The 10,933-nt window shown below is 39.5% G+C and overlaps 2 protein-coding genes across 2 annotated transcripts; one reads left to right on the top strand and one right to left on the bottom strand.

Moving 5' to 3' along the window:
• Positions 1 to 2,449: 2,449 nt before the first annotated feature.
• Positions 2,450 to 3,353, bottom strand: LOC6640247. Its single transcript, XM_002062988.3, has 3 exons — positions 3,283 to 3,353; positions 2,652 to 3,174; positions 2,450 to 2,599 (listed from the first exon to the last, which is right to left on the bottom strand). The coding sequence occupies exons 1-3, from the start codon at positions 3,351 to 3,353 to the stop codon at positions 2,489 to 2,491; spliced, it is 705 nt and encodes a 234-aa protein (XP_002063024.2). The 3' UTR covers positions 2,450 to 2,488.
• Positions 3,354 to 7,517: 4,164 nt separating this feature from the next.
• Positions 7,518 to 9,573, top strand: LOC6640248 (cytosol aminopeptidase). Its single transcript, XM_047010248.1, has one exon. The coding sequence runs from the start codon at positions 7,738 to 7,740 to the stop codon at positions 9,355 to 9,357; it is 1,620 nt and encodes a 539-aa protein (XP_046866204.1). The 5' UTR covers positions 7,518 to 7,737; the 3' UTR covers positions 9,358 to 9,573.
• Positions 9,574 to 10,933: the final 1,360 nt, after the last annotated feature.

Below are 10,933 nucleotides of genomic sequence, written 5' to 3'. Positions count from 1 at the left end.
AACAAAGGCCAAAAAGGGCTACGACTGAACTTTTCAAAAAAAAAAACCGAAAAAAACAAAAAGAATGAAAACGAAAGAAGAGAAGAAGAAGAAGAAAAAAACCCCAAGCTAGAAAATAAAATACGACTAAGGTATAGTCGTACTATGTACGTATGGCCAAGGTCCTGACAAGCATTTTAAGCAGCAATTATTTACTTGATGCCCACTGACAACAACAGCCAACAGAACAGCATGCCATGGACTACTACGACTAAGCAAATAGAAAGCCAAGAGAGGAGAGTTCATGGGCGTAGCCCCAAAAACAGCTTAGTTTTTAAGCTCTCCTTTCACTCTCTCCATCACCTATTTAAATACTTTTAAATACGCTCAATTTCATTAAGGTTCAATTTCGCCTAAAATGAAGGATAACTGGAATTTGTCTATGTAAACGACTTAAGACAACAGTTTTAGTGGTTTCTACACTTTTGATGGAACGGGTTTCACTTAACCTTTTAGTGATGTATACAAGTTGGATCAGCCTAGCAAGAGACACTTTTCGATGGGGTAGATCAACAGACTTAAATTTAGATCAGTATTTTAAAGTCCTATACTGAAGTGAACTGAACTGAACTGAACCAACAAAGATTCAAGTGTAAACAGAAAGCTAGAGTCATTTTTTGAAAGAGTGAATCTTACCACTTCGCTGATAATCCAATATTTTGTCTAACAGACTTCAACAAAGATCAGTCTAAGAACATCCTGGCCTGAAGAAACCTCCCCCTGGATTAAGATAAAAAAACTAACCAACTTATCTATATTCATGTAATCTTTTTGTGGAATTTTGATGACGCCCATGAATAAAAATGAGATGTACCGCACATTGTGAACACAAATTCAATTTAACTATCTTGGCCAAAAATTAATTACGCAAATTCCTCTTAGTGAAATGAGACAGAGGCAGAGAGAAGGATCATGGAGAAGTTAGAGCTAAGGATTAAATGTAGGTGCTGCGACTAGTACCTTATACTTACTTGAGCCACTTAATTAAGAGCAAAGCAGCTCTGAGACAATCCCCAAAAACACACACACACACAGAGAGATCCAGAGACAGCAACAACATTGTCTAGTTTCCGGCTTGTTATTTTAATTTCCGCCTAAAAACAAAGTGAAACAAACAAAATTGAAAGGATTACGTAAAAGTTTATGCAATGCTGCAGTCAGTTGCTTGTCCCCTGCCGCCTTCACCGCCTCTGCGCACCGCTCCCCCGCCGCTGCCCCTCCGACGACATGAGAGAAATGCGACAAAAATTTAAACTCCGCGCCGTTGCGCTTTTTGGCGCAACAAAACTCCGCTCGCTCGCTCGTTCGTTCGCTCTACAAAATTGTTTGGCATAAAATTAATGTCAAGCAAAATGGGTGAAACAGCAGCCAAAAAACTAAAATGATGATGTGGGTCGTTTGTTTGTGGGCGTTTTGCGAAAAAGCAACTTTTTGTTGCATATTCAGCAGTAGCAATGGCAGTGGCAGTGGCAGTAGCATTCTAGCAACTTGGCAACACAATTCATTCTATCTCTCTCACTCTCTCTCTGCTCTGCTCTTATGTGTGCTGCAAATAAACTTTTCGGAGGGGGCCATAAAAACTGTGTCGATGTGGCATTTAACACGCGCCAACCGACTGACTTTTAGGCGCCAGCAATCAAGCTAAAGTCGAAATCAATGAGGCATGATGATGAATGCTAACCAAGAGCTACCACCAACAGCAGCAGCAACAGCAGCAGTAACCAGCTGCAAAATGCAAAATGCAGAATGCAAGCTCTGCTGCACGCATATTCCCATAACGGAGACACACACACCCACACCGGCATACACACATATAAACATATTCTATACAGGGATGGACCATGTTTCATGGAAGTTCAAAAGGAACTCAGAAAGGAAATCTAAAGAAAAGTTGCACAACAAGACCTTCAAAAAGAAGTTTGAAAACCTTTTTAAAACCATTTTATATGACAGAGACTGATGATTAATGTCTCTATATGAAAAAGACTTCCCGAAAATACCTTAGACTTTAAAAAGATATGTTTGTTCATGACAAATCCAGACAGGAATTAGAAAATCTTAAAGAAAAACTGTTAAGATGACAGATTTAGCAGTCATTAACACTTACAAAATGCTAACTTTAAAGACTGAAACTGATAGACTAGTCTCTTGAAACGCATGCCTTTATAATGTAACACTCTCAAACTAAGACCACACCTCTAATTAGGCATAAACCGCTCCTGTAGCTCTCATTAGAGTTCACATTGTAGTGCGTAGTGGCATTTTGCAGTCTTTCATGCTGATTTAAGCCATTGTTATGATGGCATCACCTTTGAGGGTAACAAGGCTCACTCGCTGTTACTCTCACACATTCTTCACATTTGGCACGTTTTACATAATTGAGGTATGGGGTTACCATTTATTGTGCGAGCCCTTCCATTCCATCTTACATTGTCTAAGCTTAAATTTTCTAAACCTTTGGTCCCCACGACAACAGCTCAAAGACCAGTTGAATAATTTCATCCACATTGATATTCTTTCGACGCAATCGATTCAAAGGCTCCCTCAGATCGGGTGAGTTCTGGAAATATTATCAAAGATTATGGGTGATTTGGTTGACTTGCTACACTTACCTTTGCCTTGTCCACTAGTTGTCGAAATTCTGGTTGTCTGAGTGCCTTGTAGAGCTTGGCAAAATCACCATTTTCACGCACTTTACGTGAGATTAGCGAATAAATCTGAGCTCGGGGTAAAGTTTGCATTAATTCGCTGAGAAATGTGGTTAAATCTCTGTTTAGAACCATATCCACTGGCACCAATCGAGACAGTTGATATGCACGCAAACGTTGGGGAATACGATCGATCAATCTAGTGATATCATATCCTGATCCATGTTCTGTGACATATTCTACAATCTGCATGAAATCGGGTGATTGTCGTATTTGCTGCCATGTCTGTAGAAACTCTTCACTCCGCACATATTCAATAGATTGCCGAAACTTTGGATCGAATATATAATAACGAGCGACTACATAGTTGAGGCGACGTTTTGGAACTAACGAAAGGAAATCACGTAGATCAGAACGTAAATCGGCCAGAGATAAAGCCAAAAAGCAGCTCAATATAAGAATTAAGTAATTCATTGTTAAGCAACGTCTAAAACCAGTCTGAGTGAACTTGAGACCATGCTAACGTCTTTTATAGAGCCCCCAAAATGTTGACTCAATGGGTTGACAAAAAGCTGGAGGTGCTAATTGAACTAACCCAAAGATGATGATGTTGATAATCTCGACTTTCACTTGAAGTGAAAGATTGTTTATGAAGTAACATAACATTGTGCATAATTTTGCTAGACAAACATACACACGCCCTCACACACTCGTTCTCAAACACACACACACACACAAAGTAAACATATAAAGATTCAACTATAAATCAAGTATGGAAAAATTTCTTTTGTCTACTCAACTGACTGTAATTGCTCCCATTTGTGGCATTAAAATTCCAATGATTGATTTCAACTCAGACTTTTCCAGTTTTCGAGTGAGGAGAATAACAACCAAAATACACACACACACACACACACCCACACCCACACCCACTCACACACTTGCCCACAAACAATGCACAATGTGTGAGCAAAAATTAGAATTCAATTGCGTGATTTATGTTCTCACAAATTTACGAGTCACAAGAGATATCTAAGTATATGTGTATGTGTGTGTGTCTCCCTTCCTCTTCGTCTCCCACTCTCTCACTCACTCTCTTACACTTTGGTTAGGGCTAAAATGCACTTTAAAATTGTTTACTCAACTTTAAAATTCCTAGTTAACATTACCAAAATGAAGATTCTTTAGCTCAAGTCCTTTGCATAACCTTTTCCATAAATTTTTACATGCCTTTGGCAATTGGCAATTTTCCATTGGTTAAATCGCCATAAAACAAACAACAACAATTTTTTACACAAATCAAAATGTTTAACTGAGGTAAAGAGTTTCGAATAGTGCATACCCTTTAAAGGTAGGATCGAGATATACATGGCTCTCTATTAACAATAACTCGGTCTCTCATGAAAGTGAGACGCCCTAAACCTTAATCTTAGAGACCTCGTTTTTGAAACCTTGAAACCTTTAACCCGTCTTCAGGTCAATCTTCTAAAGAAGATTATTTCAAAAATTGTAGTTAATTACACAAATAGGAGTCTCATTTCTCATTATCTCATTTAAATTTTGAATGGAAAAATTTTGTTTTGTAATATTCCAAAAATATCGAACAGACTAAAAGAAGATAGACATTAATAGAAATTGGAAATCGTAGATTATTAGAAATGTAAAGAAATATGAATACGTTTTTAATATGATTTTATAAATATTCTAAATTAGAGGCAATTTGTTAAGAATGTCACAAAAATATGACCAGTGTTTGTCTTTAAAACAGACTTTATATATCTCTTTCAAGAACCGTCAAGCTTTATCACCATCTTATGCCAAAACTAGTTGTGAATTGCATTTAAACGAAACAAAAAAAGATTAACAAAGCTTACAATACCAGAGTTCACCTATTTGTTTAAGCAATCGACATAATTGTTAGTTAGTGATGATTGATTCGATGATTAGACAATCAAGAATGTTTTAGATTTGTTGGAAGATCTAAGCTCGATTTTAGATATTACAATAAAGCAATAAAGCGATCAGATTAAAAACACATGAAACTTAAAAAATTAATTACCTTAAAAAGTAGTTGGAAATCTTCTGATGTGTTAAAACAGTAAACTTCGTCCAGTAGGAAGTTTTTTAAGCATCAGTGTAAGTCTCGAAATGTACTCCCGTATTTTGTATGAAGCCCTCATAACGAGGTGTTTCCTATGAACTTAACCTTTACTTCTGTTATTATTATGAAGTTTAAGTAACTAACTAGGGTAGTTATCCTAAGTAATATATGTGTTATTACCAAGAAACCGTGCATACCCTATCTTAGTTAGGGTACTCCGCATCTAAGCCAATGTAAGAGAAAGTGAGGAAACGTTACGTAGGCCTAGACCAACAGCCGGCGTCCACAGAAGGAGAGAGTGAGGGACTGGAATAAAAAAGCGTTATCCTGCCAGATAGGAATGCTGTCCCCTGCTGCCCTCCAACTGATGCTGCTGCTGCTGTTGCTGCTACTGCTGCTGCCAGGGATGTTTGTGTAAGAGACTACAAATGAAGCTGAATTGTTGCGGTTGACTGTTACCGTTACCAGAATGTCCAGGTTGTCCAGGTTTTTGCCCCAGCTTGGTATCCGTGCGTAATAAGCTGCCTATTGTCCGCTTCTCTTCACTTACCACACGGCGTTTCACGGCGGAAGGAGAGCGGGACGACTGAGTGTATGTGTGTGTGTTAAACCATTGTGTGTGTCGTTTGAAGTTTGTTTATGATTTTCGGATGTTGTGTGTTGGCCGAAAACATACGAGAACAAACCAAACTTCGAACAAACGATGGCGAAAAAAAAAGAATACCGGGGAAAGCTTGCTGCCAGGCGCATTTTTTAGATTTTGTGCGTATTAGTGAGATTTATGCATTTAGGAAATTAAACATCCTGAATTTTTCTTTTTTTTTTTTGTGCGGTTCAGCTGTACTCTACTCTCAGTTGTGTTGTTTGTGTTGGACGACATGTTGAAATTTCAGCAACCTACCTACCTACGAGGTATATGCCTTCAAATAGGTGGGAAGATGGGTGACTGCGGGTGGTGGGTGGGTGGAAAGCGACGCGTCGCCACGGCATTGTCATTAATTTTAAATCATGCGTAAAATCGCGTAATGTCGCCAACATAGCCGCCAGCCAGCATCCTTTTCCATGGGAGGGTGGAGGTAGTGATGTAAGGTGGGGAAACACTCTCTCACATGATTGTATAAAAAATTGTTTTTTACGTGTTTTTATTTGCTGCTCGGCTGACGCCTACTTATACATACATATATCTACCTACATATGTATGTGTGTATGTGTGTATCTACATGTTCCATGTTGACTGTTTTTTATTTGCTCGACGGAAATGCGTTCGACCACATCAATCACGCGACATTGACAAATGTGCATATTTTTGTTGAAATTATATGGCAGAGTATGGGTAAGAGGACACGACCAGGAGCTGGAGTTGCCTCATGGAGATGGAAACTGTTGGAGTTTGGGTAGAGCCAAGTGGCTGGGTTGCAAATTATTGGCTACAATAGTGCTTCAAATTGGGCAATTTATTGCTTTATTGCTTTTACGTGTTTCGTCTGCGGCTTGGTTGCATTTTTCTGCTGCTATATTTTTTCTCTTTCCCATATAAATGTATATACATACATACATATATACCTCTAGATATATACATATTTTATACATATACATATATATATTTATATGCCAGACTTTCGGTATTCGCTTGGCCATTCTGGCTACCATTTCAATATGTTTGCGTTAATTGCAAATTTTAATCATAGAGCACGACATTGTCAAGTGTCTTTAATTGTCATACAAAAACCAGGCAAACACTCTGCATCCTATCGTTGACACACAATATAATGTAAACTTTGTAAGTTAAATAAATTAAATTAAATATTAACAAATCTTTGTTGTCTCTGGCACTTCATGCGATTACAATTACTTCCAACGAATTCGTTTCCTAAAGGCAATGAAAAGGAATCTCAATAGACCTTTAGAAAAGAAGTATTTTAGGTTTATGGTATAAGCTAATCAGAAATTGTATTTCCCTAACTCAAAATCTTTAAACTATACGTTTTTTGAGACTCTTCCTCATCACGAATTGATTATACTCGGTCATTAGCTCCGATTCACTAATCAAAATCTTCATTGTATTGTATTCAATCGAAATTGGGTCTTACTCATTAAATTTAACTGTCTGTCAAATGTGGCTAGTGATGGCAAATGAAAATCAATAATCGATTATTCAATAATATAATCGAAAATGCGCAATTATTAATCGAATGGACTTTTTTGCCGAAGTTTGATGATGGCCCCAAAAATCGAATTAAACTTTGGTAAGTGAATTGTTTTTTGGGTTTTGACTTGCTGATCAAAACCCAAAGGTTAAGAAAGAACTTGGAAATGGATTTTTATGGATATAAGGAAGCGATCATTTGAGCCATTAATCGATAAACAAGTTTTGACTTGCTGCTGATAGTTAAGCTCTTTCTTGTATTAACAAAAAACAAGGACATTAGTTCTCTAAAGCTGATGATAATGATAGTTTACGGAAGAACTTGGAAATGAATATTTTATAATGCTTGGAACCAAAAAAATTGGAAATATGAGGATACGATTATTTGAGCCATTAATCGATAAACGACTTAATTGACGATTTAATCGCAAGCTTAAGCAAAAAAAATCGATATTGGCGTATCAAATCGTCTGGTTTTAGGATTCCATGACTATTATTTCATTCATTTTATATTCCACGCCGATCATAGTAGGTTTTGATAGTTTAAAAAATGTTTACTTCAGTGTCATATCACCATACAAATTCATTTCAGTTTCTCTGTTCGACGCGCACACAATACGGTTTACATATATTTACAATAATTTTTTTCTTTTATTATATTTCTATTTCGCAAAGTTTTTCAGTAATATATATAAAAGAGTCACGTTTCAAAATTAAATCTATTTCGCAAAGCTTTTCAGTAATATATAAAAAAGAATCGCGTATCCAAATTCTCTAGCGAGCAATTTTATAAATCCAAAATTATGGCTAGATCATCTCAACTACTTGCGCTCCGTCGTTCGATGATGGGCATAGGGAAGTTCAGTTACAATCATCTAATGCGTACCCCCCAGCTCCTGAGCCCCCCCTCGATTAATTACAGTCGCCAGCAGGTGCGCTACAAGAGCGAAGGAATGACCGGCCTGGTGGTTGGCGTCTATGAGAGTGAGAACGACAAGGATGTGAAGTTGTCGGTCGGTGCCGAGAAGTTTGATGATCGCGTCGGTGGTAAATTAACAGAATTGGTAAAAGAGTTTGGACTGAAGGGTAAATTGGGTATCGGACGTATAATCAATAATCTGGATGACGAGTTCAGTTGTGTCTGCGTTGTGGGTCTGGGCAAAGAAGGCGCTGGCTACAATCATGAGGAGGTTCTGGATATGGGCATGGAGAATGTTCGCGTCTGCGCTGCGGTCGGGGCTAGAGCCCTGCAACAGCAAGGATGTGACACGGTGCATGTTGACGGCCTGGATTATCCGGAACAGGCTGCCGAAGGTGCTGCATTGGCTGTGTGGCGTTACACTGTGAATAAACGTAAGACGCATCGCCTGCAGACTCCTAAATTAGAACTGTATGGTTCTGCAGATGTTGAGGCCTGGACCCGGGGTCTTTTTAAGGCCGAATCACAAAATTTGGCCCGTCGCATGACGGACACGCCAGCCAATCAGATGAGCCCTTCAATATTTTCCCAGTACACCATGGACGCCCTCTGCCCGTGCGGTGTCACGGTCGAGCCGCGTCACTTGGACTGGATCGAATCGATGAATCTGAATTCTTTCCTAATGGTGGCCAAGGGTTCATGTGAGCCACCACTTATCCTGGAAATCAACTACTGCGGCTCTGCGCCCGAGGATAAGTCTATTCTTTTGGTGGGCAAGGGATTGACTTTCAACAGTGGCGGCCTCTGCCTAAAGCCCAAGAAAGGCATGGATGAATACCGTGGCGCTATGTCGGGAGCTGCTGTCGTCGTGGCAACCATTCGTGCGGCTGCAGCCCTTTCGCTGCCCATTAACATTTCAGCGGTTGTCCCACTATGTGAGAGTATGCCATCGGGCATGGCCACGAAGCCCGGAGATGTTGTCACCTTGCTGAATGGTACGTCCATGTGTGTTAAGAATTCCGATAAGGCTGGAATTGTTATGATGGCCGACCCCTTGCTCTATGCTCAGGCCAATTTTAAGCCAAGGCTAGTAATTGATGTGGCCACATTGACTGATGGAGCCACTAAGGGCTTGGGAGAAAGTGCCTCTGCCCTGTTCACGACCAGCTCCTTCCTGTGGAAACAATTCAAGAAGGCTGGCTCCATGACGGGCGATCGTGTATGGCGTATGCCTTTGTGGAAATACTTTGATCATTTGGTTTCACCTGCAGCCATTTGTGACCTCTGCAATCAGGGGCGTGGGCCCGCCTCTGCTTGCTTGGCTGCTGCCATTTTGCATACGATGGTACCCTGCTCGGACTGGGTACATTTGGATACCAATGGCACTGGCATGTTGGCAAAGCACAATGTTCGACCGTATCTTTTGAAGGATGCCATGACCGGACGTCCGACCCGTACAATTATACAATTTCTCGCCCAAATGGCCTGCAAAGAAGTTAAATGATAATGTGTATATGTAGCGTAACCAGAGACCCAAGTTTTAGCTTGGATCAAAATTTTTAGTCAGATGACACAATCGATATTGTGTGTGCTGGCGCCAAATGTATTTTATTATGTATCCAATCTCCAATACCAAGGAGATGGTGGCGTGTGTTGTCAATGTAAATGTGAAATGCAATATTTGAAAAAGCTTTAAAAAAACAAAAAACCAAACAAAGAATGCGAAATTTTTTTTTTAGGGCACAAAGCAAATAACTTTATCGACAATTTACTCTCTGACCAGAGAAGTTTGCGTGATTAGCAATGTTTTTATTTCTGTTTTTATGACTAGGTAGTTTTTAATAGTCAGGCTCCAAGTTATGGGCACACAAAAGCCTAATTAGCAACATTTAACTAAGCCAGGGCAATGAGCATGTAGATGGAATATGCCGACAACCCAGAACCCATCACCCCATCATGGAATGCTCACGGAATATGTAAATTCTTTTTTGGAGAGGAAAACGCACAGCATGAATTCGGCAGAGAGAGGAGCTGTAGTAGTAGCTCTAGGTTTCCAGGTTCGAGCTGATTAGTCCTTGCCTTGTCGTCCTGTGTAGTGTCCTGTGTTCCATTTGACTAGGCGTGCGTCTCTCTGCCTCTACCCACACCGCAAAACACTTAACGACGTAGTTAGCGTTAGTTAACGTATGTACGTGATATCGTTAAACTGGTATAACGTTACCCGACCACCGCAGCATAATAAGTGTCTTATTAGTTATGCCAACCCGAAGCGTAGTGCTAGGTACTAGGGAAACGAAAACCCACTGAGCCAGCACACGAAATTTGGGCGCATTATGTATGTGTCTGTGTCTGTGTGTGTAGATAAACGCTATCTATGGACCTCAACCTGGACCTAAACCAAGCACATTCGTGTCGGGTATCACGCATCACGTGCTCGCCTTTCTCTCTCTGTCCGTCTGTCTCTCAGGCTTGACTATTTCCATGTTGGACCTGACCCTAGACTCCTCCATTGGACAGCAAGCGCAACAACTTGAATGTCAAGCTCATCAATTGTTTCGAGAATGTCATACTCAGAGTCTTGTTTGCACAATCAACACCAGCAAAGGACCAACTCGGCTCGGCTCAGCTCAGTCCAGCGATTTCACAGCAAGATAGACCTGCCTTAGGTCAGGTTTATATATTCTGACAAATTTAATAATGCAAATGCTACTACTTAATGCATTAATTTTGCAGCTCTAGTAGAATCAACACACATATAGAATATCAATGAAACATATATATATGCTTCGACTTTAAATGTTGGAAATTTATTCAAAATCATTATTTGTCGAATTTAAAGAAATTTGAGTAAGGTGCGCGAAATAAATAAGTGGAACACTACGTTGCTTTCGGAAACAATTAAAGTGATTGAAATATTAAAATAAAATAAAATTATCTTTAAACTTCTAATGTTTATAAATATATTTCAGCCTATTTAAGCCGAAAAAAGCTAAGGACAAAATTAGAAAAAAATATCAAAGAAGCTAACATCGGCTATGCCGAAGTTTATATACCCTTGCAGTCCTTGGTAATAATAATTT

Source organism: Drosophila willistoni, assembly GCF_018902025.1.
Source record: "Drosophila willistoni isolate 14030-0811.24 chromosome 2L unlocalized genomic scaffold, UCI_dwil_1.1 Seg196, whole genome shotgun sequence".
In the NCBI taxonomy this organism is placed as follows: Eukaryota; Metazoa; Arthropoda; class Insecta; order Diptera; family Drosophilidae; genus Drosophila; species Drosophila willistoni.
The sequence above is the reverse complement of the archived record's forward strand: the minus strand, read 5'-3'. Positions and strand labels throughout refer to the sequence as shown.